This window comes from Marmota flaviventris, chromosome 17 (genome assembly GCF_047511675.1).
Source record: "Marmota flaviventris isolate mMarFla1 chromosome 17, mMarFla1.hap1, whole genome shotgun sequence".
In the NCBI taxonomy this organism is placed as follows: Eukaryota; Metazoa; Chordata; class Mammalia; order Rodentia; family Sciuridae; genus Marmota; species Marmota flaviventris.
In genome coordinates this window covers 62251123-62278190 of record NC_092514.1, presented here as the reverse complement: position 1 = coordinate 62278190, position 27068 = coordinate 62251123, and the positions used below count along the sequence as shown (strand labels likewise).

The window sequence follows — 27068 nt, the reverse complement described above, 5'->3', positions numbered from 1 at the left end:
AAAAAATAAAAAGGGCTGGATATGTAGCTCAGTGGTTGAGTGCCTTTGGGTTCAAACTCTAGTACTGCAGACCAGCAAACAAAGAAAAAAAGAGTAGCCAAAATCCAAAACCACCCATGCTGCAAAGATGTGAAGCAAAATGGTACAGCCACTTTGGAAGAAGTCTGGCAGTTTCTTACAGAATACAACATACTTTTATCATGTGATCCAACAGTCACACTGCTTAGTATTTACCCAAAGGAGTTGAAAAACCCTTCACATGGATGTTTATAGCACCTTTCTTCAGAATTGACAAAACGTAGAAGCAACCAAGATGTCATTCAGTAGGAATGGATGAGCAGACTGTAGTATATCTAAACAATGGAATATTAGTCAACACTAAAAAAGAAAAAGAGCTAAAAAATGGATGTAGTATCATGTGACTATTGTCCCAGCAACTCTGAAGCTGAGGCAGGACAATCACTTGAGTACAGGAATTAGAGATCAGCCTGGGCAATATAATGAGACCTCATCTCAAAAGAAGCTAAAAGAGATGTCAAGACATGAAGGACTCTTAAATGCCTATTACCAAATGAAAAGACAATCTGAAGATGCTCTATGGTATATGATTTCAACTATATGACATTCTAGAATCAGAAAGACTATGAAGATAGTAAAAAGATCAGTGGTTGCTTAAGAATTGGAGGGATTGGCTGGGGTTATGGCTCAGTGGCAGAGTGCTTGTCTAGCACATGTGAGGCACTGGGTTCGATCCTCAGCACCACATAAAAATAAATAAAGGTATTATGTCTATCTACAACTAAAAAATTTATATATAAAAAAGAAAGAATTGGGAGGAAAACAAGATTAATAGATATAGGATTTATAAGGCCATAAAACTTCTATATAATACTATAAGATGGTAGATGTAACTCATTGTACATTAGTCAAAACCCACTGAATGTACCATACCAAGAGTGAACCCTATGTAAATTATGGACTTTGGATGTTAATGATGTGTCACTATAGAGTTATCATTTGTAACAAATGTACCTGTAGTATGGGAGGGTATTCATGTGTGGGGACAGAGGTATATGATAATTTTATGTAGTTTTTGCTCATTTTGCTGCTGAATCTAAAACTGCTTTAAAAATAAAGTTTAAGCTGGCACAGCAGTGCACACCTGTAATCCCAGCAACTTGGGAGGCTGAGGCAGGAGGATCTCATGTTCAAAGCCAGCCTCAGCAACTTAGTGAGGCCCTAAGTAACTTAGTGAGACCCTGTCTCAAAAGAGCTCAGTGATTAAGCTCCCCTAGGTTCAATCCCTGGTAATAAATAAATAAATACTTATTCATTTAAAAAAAAGAAGGGAATGGGCTTCGTTGTGCCTCAGAGGTAGAGAGAGTTCTTCCTCAGTATGCACGAGGCTTTGGGTTCAGTCCCCAGCACCTCAAAAAAAAAAAAAAAAGAAAGAAAAGAAACAGAAAGAAAGGTTAACAAAACAAAGGAAAAATAATATGCAACAGAGACTGTTGCCTAAAATGTTTGTTATCTGGCCTTTTATCAAGAATGTTTACCAAGCTCTGGACTGTATTACATCACATCTAGAATATGAGGTGCTTAGTCTTTCTAGTGCCATGCCTAGTCCTCTAGTCCTCTTAAAGTGTGCGAGACTCCTCAGTGTCTTTAATGGTAAAGTAATTCTTATGATTATCTATTTCATTTACAGGTATATGAGTGACCTAAAGCTGCAAGTAAACACGGAGAGAGAGCAGTGCCAACAGGGAGCAGGGCAAGGATGCCAATTCCTCCTCCCCCTCCTCCCCCTCCTGGCCCTCCTCCCCCTCCCACTTTTAATCAGGTAGGTAGTCTTCTACTAGTCTATCTCCAAACCTTTAAGTAAACAGATTGATGGCCTTGGTTAAAAATTCGATTTTCCTGCCCATACCAATGTTATTTTGAGCCTGCCCTTTAATTCTGTTTTTAACATCCCAGATTTTTGGTCCTAGTATTCATAGATACTTAGGAATTCCTTGTATAGACATAGTATACTCATGACATTTGGTATGGGAAAATGGAGAACCAATATTGTCTGTCCTCATCATTTAGTCTCATGACTTCTGAAGAGGTCCATTTATTACTGTAATGGCATGTTTTATTTCCTTGTCCTGGTTCATTCTAAATGGAAATTTGAACTGGTTGCATTGGATTAGGAACTTGTGTTTCTTCCTGAATTATTTGCTTTTCAAAGGAGATTGTGGAGCTGGAGATATAGCTCAGTTGGTAGAGTGCTTACCTTGCATGCACAAGGCCCAGGGTTCAATTCCCAGCCCCGCAAAAAAAAAAAAGAGCATCCCTGGGCACCAGGGGAGCACTATCCTGGATATGGTGGGGGATCACCTACTTATCAAACAATTCCTGTAGAGTTCATTGGTGTCATGTAGTCACTAAAATAGTTTAGTTATAGGATCAATAAAAAAATCCAAATTTATGGGCTGGGGATACGGCTCAAGCGGTAGCGCGCTCGCCTGGCATGCGTGCGGCCCGGGTTCGATCCTCAGCACCACATACCAACAAAGATGTTGTGTCCGCTGAGAACTAACTAACTAAATAAATAAATAAAAGAAAAAAAAAAAGGAGATTGTGTCATTTCTTTGGTATCCCTGAGAAAAGAGACAGGGATTCTTGTTGGTTGTTTCTTGCTACAAGTTCATTTTTTCCTTTTCTGCCCTGAGACAGTTTATTTTAAAGTCAAACATATCATGTTTTACACCCTATTAAGAAAGGAAGGAGCCAGCCCTGGTGGCACATGCCTGTAATCCCAGTGGTTTAAGAGGCTGAGGCAGGAGGATTGCGTGTTCAAAGCCAGCCTCAGCAAAAGAGGAGCTAAGCAACTCAGTGAGACCTTGTCTCTAAATAAAATACAAAATAGGGCTGGGGATGTGGCTCAGTGGTTGAGTGCTCCTAAGTTCAATCCCCAGTACCAAAAAAAAAAATAAGGGCTGGGAATGTGGCTCAGTGATAAACACCCCTGGCCCTGGGTTCAATTCCAAGTGCCTATCAATTAATCAATAAAATTAAATAAATAAAATTTTCTAAAAAAAGAAAGGAAGGAAGCTGGGAATGGTGGCTCAGGCCTATAATCCCAGATAGTCAGGAGGTTGAGGAAGGAAGATTGAAAGTTCAAGCCCAGGGCTGGGATTGTGGCTCAGCGATAGAGCGCTTGCCTAGCACATGTGAGGCACTGGGTTCGATCCTCAGCACCACATAAAAATAAATAAAGAAATAAAATAAATTGTGTCCATCTACACTAAAATTTTGTAAAAATATTTTTTAAGTTGTTTGATGGACCCTTATTTTTTATTTGCTTATTTATATGTGGTGCTGGGAATCGAACGCAGTGCCTCACACATACATGGCAAACACTGTACTGCTGAGCTAGACTCCAGCCCCTACACTAAAAATTCTTAAAAAAAAAAAAAAAAAGAAACAAAGAAAGTTCAAGCCTAGCCTCCACAATTTAGTGAGATTGCTGCCTCAGAATGGAAATTAAAGATTACCTCTAGATAGGGAATAGGGGTGGGAGGGAGAAGGAGAATAGCAAGGATGGTGGAAGGGGATGGTCATCATTATACAAAATACATGTATGAAGATGTGAATTTGGTGTCAGCATATCTTATATACAAACAGAGATATGATAAATTGTGTTATAAAGGTGTATTAAGAATTGTAATGCAAAAAAATCAATAAGAGAACTCATGTATAATCGCATAATTTGCTGTGAACATACTTTATATACAGAGTTATGAAAAATTGTGCTGTGAATGGATAATTATGAATGTAATGCATTCCACTATTTGTCATATATGAAATAAAAAAAAAGAAACACAATAGGTATATCTGTTAAAATGAAAGTTATTAATTCAGTGAATATTTTTAGTAAGTTCTTAATAGACTTTCTATATGCCTGATGATAAAATAAGAATTAATAGAAAATAAAATGTTGATATTTGCTAAGTTTAATTAAAAAAAAGAATGAAAAAAAAAAGGGCTGGGAATGTAGTTCAGTGGTTAAACATCTTACTCTGGGTTTAGTCCTTAGTAATGGGAAAAAAGAAAGAAGCTTATGGAATAGATTGGTAAGAATACAAAGTTTCAATAATGGGAGGAAAAAAAAAACAGGGAGGCAGCCACTCTAACCTTACCTGGGCTGTGAAACCTCCTGGTATCACATAATAAAGAAGGAATCTGTAGCTGGATAATCTCAGTGGCTTGGGAGACTGAGAGGAGGATCACAAGTTCAAGGCCAACCTTAGCAATTTAGACCCTGAGCAATTTAGTGATACTCAGTCTCAAAAAGAAAAAGGGGCCAGTTGCGGTGTTGTACCCCTAAATCCCAGTGGTTTGGGAGGCTGAGATAGGAGGATCGTGAGTACAAAGCCAGCCTCAGCAACAGCAAGGCCCTTAACTCAGTGAGACCCTGCCTCTAATAAAAATACAAAAAATAGGGCTGGGGATGTGGCTCAGTGGTTGAGTGCCCCTGAGTTCAATCCCTGGTACCAAAAAAAAAGGAAGGAATCTGTGCCTTCTCATTTTAGTAAAATTTACAAGTAAAAGTAACTTCTGACAAAAATGGTCCAGAGGTGTGTGTGTGTACATAATATATATACATATGCATATGTGTGTGCACATAATTATTTATATAATTAGGTATTTAATAGGTAAGAAATTGTGTCTTGAAGAGGAAAAGTGACTTGCTTAATTTGAGGCCAGCTTGGGTAACTTAATGAGACTGTGTCTCAAAATAGAAAGGGCTGGGGGGCTGGGGATATAGCTCAGTTGGTAGAGTGCTTGCCTCGCATGCACAAGGCCCTGGGTTCAATCCTCAGCACCACAAAAAAAAAAAAAAGACTGGGGTACAGTTCAGGAAAAGTAGGGAGTGGGAAGGGGAAAGTGACTTGTTTAATTAGATTGGTCTCAGAAGTAGGACTAGAGTTTAGATCTGCCAACTTGTACTTATTTTCCCCATAACCTCTGGTTTTCAGACATCTTCTTAGGATGTATATGAACTCCATTTGAGGTGAAATTTTGTATGCAAGCTCATTAAGAGCTACTGTGGCTATAGTGGGAGGAGGAAGGGGAGGCAAAGGCCCTGAGGAGAGGTAATGCTTGAACTGAGTCTGAAGTGAGCAGATTTTAGTCAGAAGAAAGGCACTTAAAGCAGAATGTGAAAGGATGGTGATTTGTGAGAAAGCATACGGAGGTTTAGATTATTACTTGAGATGATGTGATAGGAGATGAAGCCAGAGAGGCTGAGGGTTTGGATTTTTCTCTTGTGGGGAGTTGTTAAAGTATTTCAACAACTGGAGCAACCTGTTCAGTTTGTATTAGAAAGGTCACTCTTACAGTGTGGAAGTGGATTAGGGGTTGGGACTCCACAAAAGACTATTGTTATTAAAAATTGAGGTTCTGGGGGCTCCAATTGTAGCTTAGTAGTAGAGTGCTTGCTTAGCATGTGTGAGGCCTCGGGTTTGGTCCTCAGCACCACATAAAAATAAATTAAATAGAGATATTGTGTCTATAACTAAAAAAAAATTTAAAAATTATAACTAAAAAAAATTATAACTAAAAAAAATCTGAGGGTCTGGACTAAAGCAGTGAGGATGAAGAGTGGACATGATTTAGAAAGTAAATTTTTTTAAAAAAATTTGTTTATTTAATTGTAGTTGGACACAACACCCCAATTTTATTTTTATGTGGTGCTGAGGATCGAACCCAGGGCCCCGCACATGCTAGGCGAGCCCTCCATTGCTGAGCCACAACCCCAGTCCTAGAAAGTAAAATGTTTTTTAAAAATATTTCTTTTTAGTTATAGATGGACACAATGCCTTTATTTTATTTATTTTTTTATGTGGTGTTGAGGATTGAAGCCATTGCCACACACAAGCTAGGCAAGCACTCTACCACCATGCTACAACCCCAGCCCAGAGAGTAAAATCGTAAAGAGTTTGGTGACAGAAAGAGGAAGGAGATTTGAGAGATTTGGGAGCTAGATTGATGGTTTTATTTAAGAAATAATTATGTTTGTGAAAGAGCTCAGTTTTGGACAAGTTTAATAATATTTTCTTTACAAAAGTAATATGTTCAGCTGGGTGTAATGCATACCTATAATCCCAGGGTCTCAGAGGTTGAGGCAAGAGATTCATAAGTTAAGCCCAGACTGGGCAATTTAAAGAGGCCTTAAACAACTTAGAGACCCAGCCTCAAAATAAAAAATAAGCCAGTGTGTTGGCACACACCTGTTCCCAGCAGCTCAAAAGGCTGAGGCAGGAGGATTGCAAGTTCAAAGAAAGCCTAAGCCAAAAGCAAGGTGCTAAGCAACTCAGTGGGATCCTGTCTCTAAATAAAATACAAAATAGGGCTGGAAATGTGGCTCAATGGTTGAGTCCCTTGGAATTCAATCCCTGACCCCCCAAAAATAAATAAATAAAAATGAGAAATGAAAAGGGCTGGGGACACAGCTCAGTGATAGAGCACCCCTGAGTTCAGTCCCTAGAACTGGAATGGCGGGGGGGAGATATATTAAAAAATTTAGAAACTGTGGATAAGGAAAAAGGAGTAGCCATTCATAATCCAATCTCCCCCCTTATCAGGGATTGAACTCGGGCACTCAGCCACTGAGCCACATTTTGTATTTAATTATTTAGAGGCAGGGTCTCACTGAGTTGTTTAACACCTTGCCATTGCTGAGTCTGGCTTTGAACTCGAAATCCTTCTGCTTCAGCCTCCTGAGCTGCTGAGATTGCAGGTGTGCACAACTGCACCCAGTTTATAATCCAGTCTTCATAATGGTTTTATGTATATCTCCCCCTTCTTCTTTCCCTTCTACTTAAAAAAAAAAAAAAGAGGCTGTGCATACTATACATACTGATTTCTAATCTGCTTTTTTTTTTTTTCATTACTATATTGTGAATGGTATGAATGGCTTCTCATGTCCTTAAATGTTTAATAGTGTCATTTTGGGGGGTATTGAGTAATAGTATTTTCAGAACTGTTATTGTAATGTGATTGTAGAGCTGGGTACAATGGCACAAACATGTAATCCCAACAACTCTAGAGTCTTGAGAAAGGATTGCAAATTCAAATTCAAGGCCAATCTGGGCGTCTTAGTAGGATTCTGTCTCAAAATAAAAAGGCCTGGAAATGAATTCTGTACATGAGTGAGTCCCTGGATTCAATCCCTATTACCTCTCCCCCAAAAAAAGTTTGTATAAAATTAGGAAATACTAATAAAAGTAAAAAATGCCAAACTATGGTTAACTTTTGTTAAGATTGTGTTTTATGTTTACTGTAGGAAAATTAGAAAATACAAGAAAACCAAGAATTATTGCATGATAATAATCTTCAGTAGTATATCATTGTACAGTATGTACTTGCAGAAATTTTCTGTGTATACCTTTTTTCCTCCTAAAGTATATATTGTTTATTGAGCTTTTACTATATACACTAAGCACTGTACTAACAATCTTTTTAAAAGTGTGACCTCATAGCTAAGGAGGCTGAGGCAGTAGAATCACAAGTTCAAAGCCAGCCTCAGCAAGACTCTGTCTCAAAACAAAAAATAAAAATAAAAAGGGCTGGGGATATGGTTTACTGGTTAAGTGTGCATAGGTTCAATCCCTAGTATCCTTCCAAAAAGTAATAAATAAAAGTTTGATCTCACTAGGAATGTAGCTAAGGGGTAGATAGCACTTGACTAATGATGTGTGAGGCCTTGGGTTCAATCTCTAGCACCACAATGAAAAAAAGAAAAAAGTGGCACCTCATTTAATTCCCAAAACTACCTGTGTGACAGGTTCTATTGTTATTCCTGTTTTATAGAAGAGAAAACTGGAGTAACACTATTGTTTTGTAATATTTTTATGATTGTGTCAAAATGTTTACTGCTGAGACAGTTCTACATCTTTAAGAGCTTAACTGGTACTCCATTGTATAGTTATAGTTTCATTGTTCCTTTTTGTTGAACTTTTATATTATTTTCAGTTATATGCTGTTATAAATAATTTATTGCAATTAGTAGCCTTGTGCATTTTTTTTTCCCCCTCAAAACTAATTCCTGGGGCTGGGGTTGTGGCTCAGTGGTAGAGCACTTGCCTAGCACGTCCAAGGTGCTGGGTTCCATCCTCAGCACCACATAAAAATAAATAAATAAAATAAAGGTATTGTGTCCAATTACAACTAAAAAAAAAAAAAGTTTAAAAAAATAAATAAATAAAAGTTAGGCTGGGTGCCATGGCATACACCTATAATCCCAGCAGCTTGGGAGGCTGAGGCTGGAGGATTGGGAGTTCAAAGACAGCCTCAGCAACTTAGCAAAGCACTTAGCAACTCAGTGAGATCCTGTCTCTAAATTAAAAAAAAAAAAAAAAAAAAAAGGATGGGGCTGGGGTTGTGGCTCAGTGGTAGTGTGCTTGCCTAGCTCTGAGAGGCACTGGATTTTATCAGCACCACATATAAATAAATAAACAAAATAAAGATATTGTGTCCATCTACAACTAAAAAGGGGGGTGGCTGGGAATGTGGCTCAGTGGTTAAGTGAGTTTTTTGGATTGGGTTCAATCCCCAAAAAAAAGAACAATAAAAAAACCAAAAATTACCTAAATAAATTTTAAAAATAAGAAGTTACACTAATAGTGAACCTGTTTAAAAAAAAATACAATTGGGCTGGGATCACCACTCAGTGGTAGAGCGCTTGCCTAGCATGTGTGACTGGGTTCGATTCTCAGCACTGCATATAAATAAATGAATAAAATTAAGGTTCATCAACATCTAAAAAATATTTTATAAAAGCACAATAATAATTATTATTATTTTGTACTGGGGGGTTGAACTCAGGGGCATTTAACCACTGAACCACATTTCCAGCCCATTTTTTGTTTTGTTTTGTTTTGTTTTTTGTTTTCTGTTTTCAGGGGGGCGAGTACTGTGGGGATTGAACTCAGGAGCACTCAACCACTGAGCTGCGTCCCCAGCCCTATTTTGTATTGTATTTAGAGTCAAGGTCTCACCGAACTGCTTAGCACCTTGACATTCCTGAGGCTGGCTTTGAACTCATCCTCCTGCCTCAGCCTCCTGAGCTGCTGGGATTCAGGTGTGCACCATTGCACCTGGTCTGTTTTGTTTTGTTTTGGTTGAGACAAAGTCTTGATAAGTTGCTTAGGGATCTTGCTGGGTTGCTAAGGCTGGCCTCAAACTTTCTTTTTTATTTAGTTTTTTGTTCTTATTTTTATGTGCTGCTAAGAATCAAACCCAGTGCCTCACACGTTAGGCAAGCATTCTATCACTGAGCTACAGCATCAGCCCTGGCCTCCTATTTCAATCCTCCTATTTCAGCTTCCTGGCCTCCCGAGACGCTGGGATTACAGCTATGTGACACAGTGCCTGACTGTAAAATTAATTTCAATAAGTAGAATTCTTGTGCCAGACTTTCTTAAGGCTTTTGATACATATTGTGAAATTACTTTTTAGAAAGATTATGCCAATTTATCTTGCCCCGCATGGTGTGAGTGCCTGTTTCTCTGAATATTTATGACCACCATATGGTACTTCTTCATTATACACATTTTTTTTGAGCTCAGTGTATCAGGCGTGTACTGCAGTGAGCAGTGGTCCCTGCCTTCATGAAGCTTGTAGTCTTTTTAGTAATGATGTAATCTTTACCAGTTTAATAGGTAACTAATGATACTCTGTTTTAGCATGCATTCTTTTTTAATACTATATATATTTTGTTTGTATTGGTGGTTATTTGATTTCTTTTGTGAAGTATTGGCTATGTTCTTTGCTTATTTTCCTGTTGATTTTTAAGTCATCATTATATGGTAAAGCTCCATAGGTAGGATATTACCTTTGTGTTTATCATATATTACATTTGTCCCAGATATCTTTTCCTCCCAGTTTGTCATCTGCCTATATTCCTAAATAAATAATTTGTAATAAGTAATTCTGTCAGTCTTTTCCTATATTTTATTTGTCATGTTTAGAAGGTCCTTCCACTTACCTATTTTCTCCGTACAGTACATATATGGTTTTGTTTTTTACACTTAAATTTTATAATTCAACTAGGAATTTAACTTTATAAAAAGTTGTCATCCACTGTATATTTAGTAATCTATCTTTTCTGTACTGAAGAAATATACTTTTATTCTTCAAGTACTGGGTATTGAACCCAGAGCCTCATTACAGCAAGCTCTCTATCACTGAGCCATATCCCCAGCCTTGTTTTTTTTTTTTTTTTTTTTTTTTTAATAGCTTTATTTTATTCATTTTATTTTAGGTGGTGCTGATGTTTGAATCCAGGGCCTCACATGTGCTAGGCAAGCATTCTACCACTGAGCCCCAACTCAGCCCCTCCAGCCTTTATTATTACCATTTTATTTTAGTTGTACTGGGGTTTAAACCCAGGGGCACTTTCTTTGTTACTTAGCTACATCCTCACTCCTTTTTATTTTGAGACAGGGTCTTGCCTTGAACTGGTCATCCTCCTGTCTTGCTCTCTCTGTCTTAGCTGGGATTATGGGCATGCACCATTTTCTTATTTCTTTCTTTCTTTTTTTTTTGTGTGGTTGTGGAGATTGAACCCAGGGCCGTGTGCATGCAAGGTAGACACTCTACCAACTGAGCTATATTCCCAGCCTATTCTTATTTCTTACATTGACCTGGATCTGCTTATGAACTTCATATTTTATTGCATTTATTAGCTCTGTCCCTGTACTCCTGTTGTTACTCTTGGCTTTTGGTGGCACACGTCCTATTTTTTTTGGCCGGGGGTCGAGGGGAGTACCGGGTATTGAACTCAGGGACACTCGACCACTGAGCCACATCCCCAGCTCTATCTATATTGTTTATATGTGTGTGTGTGTGTGTGTATTTAGTTGTTGATAGACCTTTTATTTTACTATATGTGGTGCTGAGAAATGAATGCAGTGCCTCACACATGCCAGGCAAGTGCCCTATTTTGTATTTTATTTAGAGACAGGGTCTCACTGAGTTGCTTAGCACCTCAATTTTGCTGAGGCTGGCTTTGAACTCAGGATCTTTCTACCTCAGCCTCCCAAGCCACTGATATTACAGGCATATGCCACTGCACCCAGTCACAAGTCCTATTTTCTTAAAAATTCCATTTGTTTAGTTTAAAAAGCTCTAAGCTTACAAATTATGTTAAGATTTAACACATGTATAATATTGGGTCTTCCTATTCAGGAATATCATTATTGATGTGTTATACTTACAAGTAGAATATTCATTTGGAGATGTCCTATAGTCATTGGTGCATATATATGGATATGAAGCTCAGATCATAGGCATGGGTGACAAGAAAAAAAAGATGTGAGATTTTTGGGCTTACATGTGGTATGCAAACCATTAGATGAGCTTGCTCAGAAACATTTAGATGGAGGCTAAGCATAGCTCTCTGGGAATTGACATTTAAGAGGAAAATAAATTACCTGAAAAAATACATGATGTTGAAAGTTTCAATTGGGAGAGTAGACAAGGCAAGGACCTTTAAATCTTGGTTATGTTTACTAATCATGTGACATTACTTTCCTAAACCTTTATTTTCTCTTCTTTGGAATGGGAATATTATTATCCATTCTATAATATTGTTTAGAGTATAAACTGAAGAAAGATGGAGACAACAGGATATGTTAGTAGAGATAAGATGAGCTTTGTGGTCACCATTGGGGTTTGGATTTTTGCTTTACCATTTACAAAGTTGTACTGTCTTAAGAAACTATTCAGCTTCTGGTCCACACTTTCCAAGTGGGGGATAATGATAATAATACCTTTCTCATAGGAATATTTCTAGGTTTTAATGAGATAATATAGATAATATGCTTAGCACAATTTCTGGGACTCAAATGTTTGCCTTGGTGATGGTGATATGTATAGAGTGGTCAATGCACAAAACCTAGCGTATGGATAATATTAATGCAGGCCTTCTGTATGAAACTTATGAATAGGAAGAGATCTATACTCTTCACAAAAGTTTAGAATAGGAGAAAAAAGACTGGCACATTGATATGGCCACTTGGGACATATGTGTGATTGGGTCACGCAGGCCTCTTATGGAATCCAGTTTCACTTAGGTCATTTATCTTGAGCTTGTGATGAAGGGAACTATTTAGGTAAACATTTTATTTCCCTCTTCCTCCAGGCAAACATAGACCCTCCCAAGCTGAGTAGAGATGAGCAGCGGGGAAGAGGTGCCCTCTTACAGGACATTTGCAAAGGGACCAAACTGAAGAAGGTGACCAACATTAATGATCGGAGTGCTCCTGTCCTCGAGAGTGAGTCTAAGCTTCATTTCCTAGTGAGACACGAGGATTCCAGAATTGACTTGGAGATTTATCTGGGCTGTCATTTTTATTATTGAGTCTTGAGTGAGAAACTTTTGTCCTGGGACTTCCATTGGCTCTTCCTGTTTGCTCATTTGAATACTTTAGAAGTTTCTTCCTGACCCTTAACAAGTATTCTCCAAGTTAAGACTCCCACCTTCTAATGCTTGTTGGGACACATCTTTGGCTGTTCTTTGAGGAGACTACTACATTCCTAGAAACCTCTTGACTGAAACAAAACATGATTTTATAATTGCTACAAGTTTCCATTCCTGTAGTCCTCAGGAGAGTTTCCTTGAACTGTTAGCTCCCTTACATCTGGGATTTGGAAAGGAGAGCCCAGAGAACTCTGTTGAACGTTTCTTTATTCCACTTGTTATCACTTCACCCTAAGTAAGAGAAGAATGGCTCCTTGTTCCTTTTGTTTTTTTCTCTTTCATCACAGTGAAGAGTTCCATCCCCATTTGAAGCTGTGCAGTAGAAAGGTCTAGTTTTTTTAAATGAAAAGGCAAAAAAAAAAAGCAAGATTGGTTTGTTTGCAAATTAAAGCCCAGATAGAGGAGGGGTTGTCCCGGGGTTGACTGGTCATCAGCACAGAACATATGACATGAAAACTTAACGGTATGCTTTCCAGAGCCCAGAGGAAGCAGTGGTGGTTACGGCTCTGGAGCTGCTGCCCTGCAACCCAAGGGAGGTCTCTTCCAAGGAGGAGTGCCGAAGCTCCGCCCTGTGGGAGCCAAGGACGGTTCAGGTATTTGATAAATACTTTCTTAGGAGATTTCTAAAGTGCATTTGTTAATTTCTGACTTGTCCCAAGTAGGTCATCTGGAGTTGAGGACTGTGGTTGAGGTGGGAACAGAGGAGTAGTTACAGAATAAACAAAATTTGAGAGGTTAAATAAAAATGTATTCAACTTAGGTAAAGAAAATGTGATAGATATACAAAAGAATATTATTCGGCATTTAAATAGAAGGAAATTCTGTCATGCCTGTAATTCCTATACCACTGAGCCACAATAAATAAGCTAGGAGGACACTATTTTAAGTGAAATAAGCCAGATAGACACAGAAAGGCGAATACTGTATGATCTCACTTATATTTAGAATCTAAAATAATTGAATGTGGAAGTTGAGAATACAATGTTGGTTACTAGTAGCTCGGGTAAGGACAGAGATATTGATCAAAGGGGGATAAGGACAGAGATATTGATCAAAGAGTAGAGAGTTTCAGTTAGACAGGAAAAATACATTTTAGTAATCTATTACATAGCATGGTAATTATAGTGAATAATAATATATATTTCAGAATTGCTGAAAGAGTGATTTTAAATGTTATTACTGTGAAGAAATAAATATTTGACATTCTAGGTTGGTTAATCAGCTTGATTTAATCCTTCCACAGAGTATATATCACTTTTTATACCCCATAAATATGTATAGTTATTATTTGCCAACTAAAAATAAAATCAAAAAAATTATTCAGCTCATATCAGCAAAAATTTTTAAATGATTCTGAGCCTAAAATCAAATAAAAACTCAGAACTAAGTCTGGGAAGTAGCTCAGTGATAGAGGGAGTGCTTTATATTTGTCAAGCCCTGGGTTTGACTCTCAACACCACAAACAAAACAAATTCCAGAATCGTGAAAGTTGCACTGAGGAGGCAGGTGAAGTAGAGATACTATCTAATAGATACCTTGCTCTGTTGACCCAGTGTTGTCTGATGTATTTGTAGAGAACATAGCTGGTAAGCCAGCGCTACAAGTCCCCAGTTCTAGAGCTGCTGCCCCAAGGCCTCCAGTATCTACAGCCAGTGGACGTCCGCAAGATGATACAGACAGTGGCCGAGCCTCCCTCCCAGAACTGCCCCGGATGCAGAGACCCTCTTTACCGGACCTTTCTCGGCCCAACACCACCAGCAGTACGGGCATGAAGCACAGCTCCTCCGCGCCTCCCCCACCGCCTCCAGGGCGTCGTGCCAACGCACCCCCTACACCTCTGCCTATGCACAGCAACAAAGCCCCAGCCTACAACCGAGAGAAACCCTTGCCACCGACACCTGGACAAAGGCTCCACCCTGGCCGAGAGGGCCCTCCTGCTCCCCCTCCAGTCAAACCACCTCCTTCCCCTGTGAATATCAGAACAGGACCAAGTGGCCAATCTCTGGCTCCTCCTCCACCGCCTTACCGCCAACCTCCCGGGGTCCCCAATGGACCTTCCAGTCCCACTAATGAATCAGCCCCTGAGCTGCCTCAGAGACACAATTCTTTACATAGGAAGACACCTGGGCCTATCAGAGGCCTAGCACCTCCTCCACCCACCTCAGCATCTCCCTCTTTATTGAGTAATAGGCCTCCTCCTCCAGCTCGAGACCCTCCTAGTAGAGGAGCAGGTAAGTGTTTGGAAACCCCTTTATTTCCTTTCATGATTTTTTCTTTTCACCTTTTTTTCCTCAGAGTGTCCCTTCAGTGATTGAGGAGAAGAATAATTCATACACTTGTATTATTGAGAGCCATTTTTTTGGTACCTGGGATTGAACCCAGGGATGCTTAACCACTGAGCCATATTCCCAGCCTGTTTTTTTTTTTTTTTAAACATGGTGTAATTTTTTTTTAAATACCTTTATTTTGTTTGTTTATTTATTATTTTTATGTGGTGCTGGGGATCAAACCCAGTACCTCATACATGCTAAGCAAGCGCTATACCACTGAGCTACAACCCCAGCCTCCCAGCCTGTTTTTTTGTTTTTTGTTTTGTTTTTTGATACAGGGTTATGGAAAGTTGCTTAGGGCCTCACTAAGTTGCTGAGGCCAGCTTTGAACTTGTGTGATCCTCCTGCCTCAGCCTCCTGAGACACTGGAATTACAGGCATGGGGCACTGCACTCAGCTTTGAGAGCGGTTTTATATGGCAGACTCTGTTGTTAGGGAAACATGAGTAAATAGAAAAGATAAAAAATTCTTGTTCTGGATAAAGTAGTAAAACAAATATATAGTACATGGTTTACTTTGGAGAAACACAAAGGAGAGAAGAAATATGAGGGTGGGAATGAGGAAATACTTTGAGATGGAGGAGGAGTAGGTAGAGTCAGGACAAAGCCTTACTGATACAATGATTTTTTTTTTTTTTTTAGTTTTTGTTTTTTGGTATTGGGAATTCAACCCAGGGGTGCTTTACCACTGAGCCACATTTCTAGACTTTTTTGTTTTTCATTTTGAGATAGAGTTTTGCTAAGTGGCTGACACTGATCTCAAACTTGTGATCTTCCTGCCTTAGCTTCCTGAATTGCTGGGATTACAGGCATGTGCCACTGCACTCAGCACTTTTTTTTTTTTTTTTTTTTTTTTTGGTACTGGGGAATTGAATTCGGGTGCTTAACCACTGAGCCACATCTCTAGCTCTTTTTATTTTTTAAATAGTGACAATTTGGCAAAGACCTGAAATTACGATGGGTAAGCTTAGAAATTCTCTGAAGAGTATAACCATTGCAGGCAATGGGGACAAGTGAAGAGACCTTAAGGCATGACTGTTCTTTTTTTTTTTTTTTTAAAGGAGTATTTTTGACTCATTTTGGGGACAGTAGGGAGGTCATTTTGACAGGATGAGAAGGAGTAAGGGGAAGAGTGGCAGGAGTGGAGGTGAGAAAACTAGATTTCCCTGAGAGAACATTATAGGACTTTGTGAAGAGTTTGGACTGAACTCTGTGATGGGGAGCTAGCTACTGGGGGGCGGGGGTTAACAGAGAAGTAGTATTTATTTGATTTTCCATTTAATGAGACCACTAGCTTCTGTGTTGAGAACAGACTGTAGGAAGATTGAGGTGGCAAAAAGGAGACCACTCAGGAGGCTGTTGGAATAAACTAGGCAGGTGGGTAAGACAGCAGCAGATTTGGTAGAGGAGTGCTGTTTGGTTTTTGGCATTAAATAAGTTTGAGATGCCTATTAGACGTCCAAGGAGAGAGAGTGAATTGGTGATTGAATGACACTTTAAAGTTTAGGGGAGAGATCTGGGCTAGAGAGGTTAATCTGAATGGCATCAAAAACCACATGCTTGATGATATCACCTAAGGAGGTAGTTATATATAGAAAATGTCTGTGGCTGGGGCCTCCTATGTTAGAGATGAAGCAAACCCAGCAGAGGAAATAAAAATCCTCTAATGAGGAAGGAGGGAGAAAAACCAAGAGAGTGATGGAAAAACCTCAAGGTAAAGTGAGCACCTCTTTTCTGTTGAAGAGTCTGGTAAGTTGGAGGCTGAGAACTGACATTGGTCTTAGTATCAGAGGACCAAAACAAACAAACCAACAAACCAACAAACCAGCAGAGTGGGAACAATTTACCTGAATAGTCTTTGAGGAGATAGGAGGAAATGGGATCTGATCTATAGGTAAGGGGTCTTCCATAGAAACAAGAGAATAAGTAGTGCAGTAGTAGGAGTTTGTGAAGTTTCTTCTAATTTGCTTGTTTTCACAGTGAAGAACATCAGCTATAAGTGATAGGGAAGGAGAGAACAGTTTGAGGATAGAGAGAAAAGGCATGAAATGGTCATTTGGAACGTGGGAGTTGAATGGACTAGCATTCTTGGGTAGCTAAAACGTAAAAGGCCTACTTCAGATTAGGGGCCATATGTTTTAAGTAAGAGTAATCAACATGGTGTGTGTTCAGCTGTGCATTTGCAGGTACAGAATAAGGTGCAGAATTGTATATAACCAGTGTTGGCATTTTTGGGGCATGTGTGATTGTAAGGGAGAGTGGGGTGTGGGTATATAAAGCTGTATTCCTATGTTATTGGACTTTGAACCATTCCTCCCAAAAGTGGCTGTTAAGCTCTTTGTGTATATATATTAATCTTTATGTGTATAGAATGTTGATAAAGAAATTGTCATTGGGCATGGTATCATATGCCTGTAGTCTAAGTTACTCGGGAGACTGAGGCAGAAAGATCTCTTGAGCCCAGGAGTTTGAGTCCAGCTTGGGCAGCATAGTAAGATACTGTTTCAACAATAAAAGTCTTGTCTTCAAGAAGTATGCATTATAAGCCCATTAAGCCGGGCATGGTGGTGCACGTCTGTAATCCCAGCAACTTGGAATGTTGAGGCAGGAGGATGGAAAGTAACCAGCCTCAGCAATTTAGTGAGGCCCTGAGTAACTTAGCAAGACCCTATCTCAAAATAAAACATAAAAAGGGCTGGGGATGTGGTTAAGTGCCCTGGGTTCAATCCCTGGTACAAAAAAAAAAGCAAAAGTCCATTAACCTGTGCTGCTGCTTAGTTAGGTACATACAGATTTGTACTTTAGGAGTTGTCAATCTAATAAAGGCCAAACAGTAGTCCGTACGTTTTTGACCCATATTTCCCTAGTTTTTGCCATTAGGATATAGTCCTAAGGTGGCCCCTGATTCTAAGAAGTTCAGGTTTAATTAATTATTATTATTTTGTGTGTGTGAGAGATACTGGGGGTTGAACCCAGGGGCACTCTACCAGTGTGCTGAATCCCTAGCCCATTTTTTTAAAATTTAAGACTGGGTCTTGCTAAGTTGTTGAGGCTGGCCTAGAACTTGCAATCCTTCTACTCTAGCCTCCTGAATTCTTGGGCTTACAGGTGTGTGCCACCATATCTGGCCTTTTTTTTTTTTTTTTTTTTTTAATTTAATGATTTTTTTAAAAGACACTTTATTTGGAAAAAGCTTGTTATCTTTCAAACCCATCCAGGAGAGAAGCATAGAAAAACACAATTTCTGTATGGTTTGAATAGTCTATAAACGTCTTGCTTCTCACATCTCAGTTCTATGTGCTTTGTTTGGAAAATTTTGAAATTATGATCTTTGTTCTTCTATCTAGTTAGCCATTACCAATGTTGGACTGGGAGAGGCCTCGGCTTATGTCTCATCAGTAACCAGAATAGCAGTTCTTTTTTTATCTATTTTATTTTTTTAGTTATAGACAAACACAATACATTTATTTATTTATTTATTTTTACACGGTGCTGAGGATTAAACCCAGTGCCTCACGTGCACTAGGCAAGTGCTCTGTCACTGAGCTACAAACCCGCACAAAACAGCAATTCTTTTTTTTTTTTTTTTTTTTTTAATTTTTAGTTGTCAGTGGACCTTTATTTTGCTTTTTATTTATATGTGATGCTGAGAATCAAATCCAGTGCCTCCCACATGTCCAGCAAGCACTCTATCACTAAGCTACAACCCTAGCCAGAGAACAGCAATTCTTAAGAGTTGTACATTGGGAAAAAAAGATATTTTTATCTGAGGTTTTCTGAGTAGTGACACTATTTGTTGTATGGCTTTGGGCAGATCGCTCTGATTTTCTGTTTCTTTACTTATCTGTAAGTGATTCAGGTATGGTGGCACAGGCTTGCCTGTAATCCCAGTAACTTGGGAGGCTGAGGCAGGAGGATCACAAGTTCCAGGCTAGCTTCAATAGCCTAACAAGACCCTGTCTCAAAATAAAAAGTAAAAAGAGCTGGGGGTGTAGCTAAGTGTCACAGCACCCTGCATTCAATCTCCAGTATTGCAAAAATAAATTAATTAAAATTTAAAAATAAAAACATAATAAACTAAATAAAAGTATGTGTGAAAATGTGAGGTGCTGATGAATTTTACTGGTTTTATGCAAATTACTTCTAAGTAGTTTATGGATTTACCTCTTTCAGATAATACTGTGGCACTATTATGTGATAATGTCCTTTTGTTTCTATATGAATTATTTATATTTGAAGAGCATGGAATCTTTTACCTTCTCAAGAGTGCTCAGCCACCAGAAAACTTGGTTTCATTGATCCATAGAGTTTATTTTCTTAAATTTTCCTTTGAGGAGTAAAATACGGTCCTTTTTTAAGGGAATCAAAAGAGAAAATTGATCCATCATGTTTTCTTCAAAACTCGGATTATTTTGGATTCCAAAAGGCTATCTCCTACCCCAGGGCTTCTTTTGCAAGCTGATTATTTTTTTAGGGTCTTTGGACTCTTGCTCTGTCATTTGAAATAGTCTTAAAACAGGATCTGACAAAGAGCTCAGAGGCTTATTGGAGAGAGTGGGACATGGTTGGGATGACCCTTTGTGAGAAAGGAGCTGGATAAGCCAGGCCGATCACTCTTGTCTTACTCTGTTTTGGCCAGCTCAGGTTGGCATTCCTCACTGTTACCTGTCTAATGTCTAGCTGGTATCCTTGTGAACCTAGCTAACCCTCTCTGCCTTATAAGTAGATACAGTTTTTCAGGGCCCTAGGAAATCTAGGGTTTAGGGAATAAAAAAGAGCTTTGATTTGGGATAAAAACAAGGCTTAGAGATCTGCTAGGTGTTAAGGAGATTAATCTTTATTATATCCAATGACCCCTGCCCATATCTTAAACAGACCTTGAAAAGAATGAGAGAATTCACATTCTTAGCATATCTTATGAGAAACAAAAACTAACATTTATTGAGTCTGTTGTGCTAGATTGTGTGTGTTCATGTGTGTCATCCCATTACTGTGTTCAGCTATATGATCACCCTACAGGAGTTCTCACAGTATTTCAGGAGGAATGATAATATCCACTTTTATAATTAAAACAGTGTTAAGACACACTTCCAACACCTTAGTTAGGGCCAGGTGTGGTGGTGCATGCCTGTAATCCCAGCAGCTCAGGAGGCTTAGGCAGGAGGATCATGAGTTCAGAGCAGCCTCAGCTACTTAGTGAGGACCTAAGCAACTCAGTGAGACTCCCTGTCTGTAAATAAATACAATAAAGGGCTAGGGATGTGGCTCAGTGGTTAAGCGCCCATGGGTTCAATTCCTGGTACAAAAAAATTAAAAAATCTAGGGAGATAAGATCCCTATTGCTTGAGGTAGAACAGTGTGAGGATATTGCAAAGAGCAGATGTAGGTACTGGTGATATAGCTCAGTGGTAGAGTGCTTGCCTAGCAGGCAGAAGGCCCTGGGTTCAATCCCCGGTGTCTCTCTCTGTCTCTCTCTCTCTCTCTCTCACACACACACACACCAAAAAAGAGCAGATGTGTGCTGAGTCTATTTTTATTAGATCTGTGACCTTAGACAAATAATCTGAGTCCTAATTGTTTTATTTGTGAAATGGGGATAATAGAAAATACTTTGTAGGAGTGGCTGTAAGAGTTTTGAGTTTTTAAAGATTTAGTACAGGGTCTGAGGCTGTGGCTCAGCGGTAGAGCACTCGCCTAGCATATGCGAGCGAGGCCCTGGGTTCGATCCTCAGCACCACATAAAGTAAAAAATAAAGACATTATGTCCACCTACAACTAAAAAAATAAATAAAAATAAATAAATTATATATATATATAATATAAATTATATATATAATATAAATATATATTTATATTATACATATATATATAATTATATATATATGTATAATATAAATTATATATATATATATAATATAAAGACTTAGTACATAGTGAAATGCCTGGAATGTGATGGATACCCAGTCAATGGTAGCTGCTCTTGTTAATGAAAAGCCTATGATAATACAACCTAAACACTGTAGAACCTATTCCAGTGATATTGCCCTTTTCTCAGGCATGCTTTTTAAGTTTTTTTAAAATTAATTAATTTTTTTAGTTGTAGATGGACACAATACCTTTATTTTGTTTATTTATTTTTATGTGGTGCTAAAGGTTGAACCCAGTGCCCCACACATAGTAGGCAAGTGCTGTACCACTGAGCTACAACCCCAGCCCATATTTATTTATTTTTATGTGCTGAGGATTGAACCCAGTGTCTCACATGTGATGGGCCAGCGCTCTACCATTGAGCTTCAACTCCAGCCCTTAGGCATATTTTTGATATCAGCTTCTTGGCAAAGTTTTGTCTTGTAAGGATGAATTTTATTTTTGAAAATGGCCAAGAAGCAGAGTCAGAGATGGGTACACATTTTTTTGTTTTGTTTTGTTTTTTTCCTTTGTTTTGTTTTTTTCCTTTTTTTGGTATGAGGATTGAACCTAGGAGCATTCCACCTAAACCCTCTGCCTACCCCTCCCCACCTTTTTATGGGTACTGGGATTGAACTCAAGGGCATTTCCACTGAGCCACATCCCCAGCCCTATTTTGTATTTTATTTAGAGATAGAGTCTCATTGAGTTGCTTAGTGCCTTGCTAAGTTGCTGAGGCTGGCTCTGAACTCACAATCCTTCTGTCTCAGCCTCCCGAGCCACTGGGATTATAGGCATGCACCACTGCACCTAGCTCCCCTGCCTTTTTTTTTTTAAGCTTTCATAGTGACACTTTTATTTCTGTGGAATTGACCCTAGAAATGTAGTGACTGATTACAATATGTGTATCCCCAATCTTTTTTATTTTTATTTTGAGACAGGGTCTTGCTAAGTTGCCCAGGCTGGCCTTGAATTTGGGGAGCCTCCTGCCTGACTCTTTTTTTTTTTTTTTTAAAGTGTTTATTTATTTATTTTTAAAGAGAGAGTGAGAGAGAGAGAGAGAATTTTAATATTTTTTAGTTTTCGGCGGACACAACATCTTTGTTTGTATGTGGTGCTGAGGATCGAACCCGGGCCGCACGCATGCCAGGCGAGCGCGCTACCGCTTGAGCCACATCCCCAGCCCCTCTCCAACTCTTTTGAGTTGCTTGAGATTAAGGATATGCACCACTATATCCAGCCAAATGTTTTTGTTGTTGATGGTGATGTGACAACCTCAGAAGTGCAATGTGACTTCCCATAATAATATCAATGGCTCTCATAAACTGGCTTTGGAGGCACTTCCAAAAGTGGTGCTCCCAAGTTTTTTGAGCAATGAGAAAAACACTGTATATATGTAACTTCCCAAGGTGAATCTACTATATATATTCTGAAAAACACTCAATTTAGTCTGTACTGTAAAGTTTTGGAATATATGCTGTAAGATACCAAAAAAGGAGAAGCTCAAAATAGAGTAGATTGCTTTGAAGAAAGCCTTGAGAAGATAGGACTTGAATTGAACCCTGAAAGATAGATAGGATTTGGGGGCTGAGGTTATAGCTCAATGGTAGAGTGCTTGCCTAACACGTGTGAGGCACTGAGTTCGATCCTCAGCACCACATAAAAATAAATAAAGGTATTGTGTCCAACTACAACTAAAACAAATTAAAAAAAAAAAAAAAACATAGGACTTGGTATTAAGGAAAGAGGGATTTCAGAGTATTGCAGGGAGAGCCACAAGAACAACACAGGGATTCAGTTTATTCATTAGACATGGAATACTTCCCATGTGCTGTACATTTGCACAGAAGAAGGAACTATTCAGACATTAGGGAGTACATAGTATACTAGGGAAGAAGCCCATATAATGAATAGTTATAATGCAGTATAGTAGAGTGGTATGGATACACTGTGTAGTGCAGAAGAGGGGCACCTGACCCAGTGTAGAAATTAAGAAAGAAGAGCTGGACATGGTGGTGCTCTCCTATAATACTGGAGACTTGGGAAGCTGAGGCAGGAGGATTGCAAGTTCAAGGCCAGCCTCAGCAGTTTAGCAAGACTCTCAGCAACTTTGTGAGACCCTGATTCAAAATAAAAAATAAAGGGCTGGGGATGTGGCTCAGTAGTAAAGCTCTGCTGGGTTCTTTTCTAAAGAAAAGAGGAAGAAGGAAAAGAGGGAGGAAGGGAGGAAAAGAAGAGATCCGGCTTACTGATGTAGTTTACTATTTAAGCAAAGGGCTTGAAACTTTCTTTTGTACAAGATGCAAAAGCCTTGAAAAGATTGAAGCAAGTATTTTAGGAAGTTAAATTTGAGCCGTAAGAGATTGGATGCAAGGAGAATACTTGGAAGGCTTTTGCAGAACAGGCTAAATGTGAGATGATCTGAATTAGAATTGTGGAGGAAGGGATGGGAAAGCTAGGGGAAAGACATCAAGAATAGATAGGATTCTTGACTCATTTGTGGAAACTAAAAAAGGTCTGAAACTTTGATACCTGGAAAAGTGACAGTGCTATTCAAGAAATAAGCATGAGGGGGAAGGTGAATATGATATTTAACATGCTACTGAGAGGCTCATAGCACCCAGTTATTCAGGAAAGCACTAAGACACTTTTTGCCGTGTCTCTCAAATCCTCCTTCCCCTTGCCAGCTCAACACCCAAACCTAACTACTTTGAATTTTAATTGCAGCTCCTCCACCTCCGCCCCCCATGATCAGAAATGGTGCCAGGGATGCTCCTCCACCCCCACCCCCATACCGAATGCATGGGTCAGAACCCCTGAACAGAGGAAAGCCCCCACCTCCACCCTCAAGGACGCCAGCTGGGCCACCCCCTCCTCCACCACCCCTGAGGAATGGCCACAGAGATTCTATCACCACTGTTCGATCTTTCTTGGGTAAGTAGTTAGTTGTTTTGCCTCAGAGTTCCTGTGGTTACTTCACTGACTGCAGTGTCTTGGCTGCCAGATGGCTAGTGTGGAATGGGAATGGCCACAAGATAATCTTTGTTTACAGCAGTTCCTTTCTGACATTTACTCTCAATCATTTTTTTTTAATGTCTAAATCTTTAAAAAAAATTTTTTTTTATTCTACTTGTTATACATGACAGTAGAGTGCATTTTGACACATCATACATAAATGGAGTATAACTTCTCATGCATCTAGTTGTACATGATATAGAGTTACAGGGTCTGTAATCATATATGCACATAGGGTAATAATGTCCAATTCATTCTACTATCATTCCTACCTTCACCCTCTCCCCTCCCTTCTTAGCATCCACATATCAGAGAAAACATTCGGCCTTTGGTACTTTGGGGTTGGCTTATTTTGCTTAGCATAATATTCACCAGTTCCATCCATTTACTGGCAAATGCCATAGTTTTATTCTTCTTTAAGGCTGAGTAATATTCCATTGTGTATATATACCACAGTTTCTTTATCCATTCATATGTTGAAGTGCACTTTGTTGGTTCCATAGTTTAGCTATTGTGAATTGATCTGCTGTAAACACTGATAGAGCTGTGTCACCGTAGAATGTTGATTTTAAGTCCTTTGCGTATAAACCTAGGATTGAGATGACTGGGTCAAATGGTGGTTCCATTCCAAGTTTTCTGGGGAATCTCCTCTAAATTGCTTTCCATAATGGTTATACCAACTTGCAGTCTCACCAGCAATATATGAGTGTATCTTTTCTCCTACATCCTTGCCAACATTAATTGTGCTTGTATTCTTTTTTTTTAATTGTTTTTTCTTAATTGTTGATAGATCTTTATTTTATTTATTTATATGTGGTGCTGAAAATTGAACCCAGTGCCTCACACATGCCAGGCAAATGTGCTACTGCTGAGTCACAATCCCAGCCCTTGTTGCTTATATTCTTGATGATTGCCATTCTGACTGGAATAAGATGGAAGTGTAGGAGCTGGGGTTGTGGCTCAGTGGCAGAGTGCTCAACTAGCATGCATGAGGCACTGGGTTCGATTCTCAACACCACATACAAATAAGTTTAAAAAATAAAAAAAGGTCCATCAACAACTAAAAAAAATTAAAAAAAAAAAAGATGGAAGTGTAGTTTTGATTTTCATTTCTCTAATTTCTAGAGATGTTGAACATTTTTTCATATATTTGTTGATCGATTGTATTTCTTCTTCTTTGAAGTGTCTGTTCAGTTTCTTTACCCATTTATTGATTGGGTTATTTGGGGGTTTTTTTTGGTGTTGAGTTTTTTGAGTTCTTTATGTATCCTGGAGGTTAATACTATATGGAGGTGCGTGTGGTAAAGAATTTTTCCCATTCTATAGGGTCTGTCTTCACATTGTTGGTTGTTTCCTTTGCTGTGAAGCAGTTTTTTAGTTTTATTCCATCCTGTTTATTGATTCTTGATTTTACTTCTTGCATTTTTGGAGTCTTGTTAAGGAAGTCAGTTCCTAAACTGACATGGTGGAGATTGGGACCTACTTTTTCTTCTATTAGGCACATACCCTCAGACTTTCATGCCCCATCCATTGACATACCTTTCCTTATGTGAATTCTAGGCATGGTTGCTTTGGAATAGGTTGAAATATAATCAGGTGTCATGCTAACTCTAAAGCTCCTCTCAAGTCCTCCCAAGGATCATTACTTATGGTTAGTTTTCATGGCAGAGGCTGTTCCTCTTTAAGATCATTCAGACAAGAATTATATATCCTAGGAAGAGCTCCTTTTAGCTGTGTAAAAACTAAACAAGTGGGACTTGGGGTATATCTCGGCGGTGGTGCTTCCTTAGCACGTGCAGGGTCCTGGGTTCAATCCCCAGTACCCCAAAACTAAATAAAACAAGCTTAGTATGCCAAGACTCTGTTTTGATCCCCAGTATTGAAACAAACAACAAACAAACAAAAAAACATCACCCAACTCTTATCTGATCAGCAGAGATCACTGACTGACTAGCTGTGTCATTTTGAGGAAGTCACTTCATTTCTCTAGGCCTCATTTCTATTATTTGTATAGCAAGGAGATTGATTAGATCAGGAAATCACCAGATTAACTTTACCAAGTTTATAAGTATTGGGACCCCTTACCTAAAAGATTCTGGTTGTGGAATGGAGTCATAGAAAATGTGGTCCAGAGAATATTATTTATCCTCTGTGGAGGACCCCTGGAATAGAGCTTATGTAAGCTCTGTTGTAGCCCTAGCACTCTGGATTCCTTAGTGGTTGTTTTCTTCCCTCCTGCCCACATCCCCCATGTTTCAGTCTGTTCCTATTAAATGCACCAGGTGTTTGCTTTGAACACACATCCATAATGAAAAAATCTTTGTAATGTGATTAAACTGCACCTATAGGAAATTTGAGCCTTCTTGTGGAGGGCCGTAGAAAGTCGTAGTGGGACCAAGGAGGTGGCTCTCTCAAGTATGTTGCAGAACTAAATGAGGGTAACCTAGGCTGAAAGGGAACTATGTGGTCAAATCTCTCAGAAGCTGCAGAAAAATATTACCATTTGAGGTTAATTCTGTAATTTGTAGATTCAATTCAGGTAGTTTCCCATGGTGACAATCTATAAAATGACCATGTTATTGAATCTTGGAATTCTTGTTTCTTTCTGCTTCCATGCAAACAGTTGGAAGCAGTTTCCTGTTCTTGCCTGATTTTTTTTTTTTTTTTTTTTTAAAGAGAGAGGGAGAGAGAGAATTTTTTTTTTTTAAATATTTATCTTTTAGTTTTCAGCGGACACAACATCTTTGTTTGTATGTGGTGCTGAGGATCGAACCCGGGCTGCACGCATGTCAGGCGAGCACGCTACCGCTTGAGCCACATCCCCAGCCCTCTTGCCTGATTTTTGATGGGAAATTTTGAAGAATCAGCTCAAAGACTTGCTCCTTAAAATAATCAAGTTTGTGCATGGGAGCCACCTCGGGTGCTGCTTTTGCTGTCTTTAAGAACCTTGGTTAGATGGGCAAGGCAGGCCCTCCATATGTCAGAGTGCATTTAAAGATTAGTAAGGGGGGCTCATAAGTCAGAGGTCTGTGGAGCAAGAGAAGTTCAATATGAGGTAATACTCTGTTCTTTTCGCAGATGATTTTGAATCAAAGTATTCTTTTCACCCAGTAGAAGATTTTCCTGCTCCAGAAGAATATAAACATTTTCAGAGAATATATCCCAGCAAAACAAACCGAGGTAAGAGAAGTAGTAAAGAAAGTTTTTCCATAATTGCATAGAATATAGAATTTTTCTGTTTTCTTAAGTCAAAAATCTGCTTCTCCTCATCTTCATTTTCTTTAA

General features: G+C 38.9%; 1 protein-coding gene across 11 annotated transcripts in view; it reads left to right on the top strand.

The window, feature by feature from the left end:
• Positions 1-27068, top strand: part of Wipf2 (WAS/WASL interacting protein family member 2) — a 117252-nt gene that overhangs the window by 85219 nt on the left and 4965 nt on the right. For all 11 annotated transcript variants that reach the window (XM_071603962.1, XM_071603958.1, XM_071603959.1 and 8 more), the window contains 6 exons: positions 1709-1840; positions 12194-12326; positions 13009-13125; positions 14107-14763; positions 23496-23702; positions 26862-26963. In XM_071603962.1, the coding sequence (XP_071460063.1) occupies positions 1778-1840; positions 12194-12326; positions 13009-13125; positions 14107-14763; positions 23496-23702; positions 26862-26963 (1279 nt within the window). In that variant the 5' untranslated portion in view covers positions 1709-1777. The remainder of the gene's footprint in view (positions 1-1708; positions 1841-12193; positions 12327-13008; positions 13126-14106; positions 14764-23495; positions 23703-26861; positions 26964-27068) is intronic.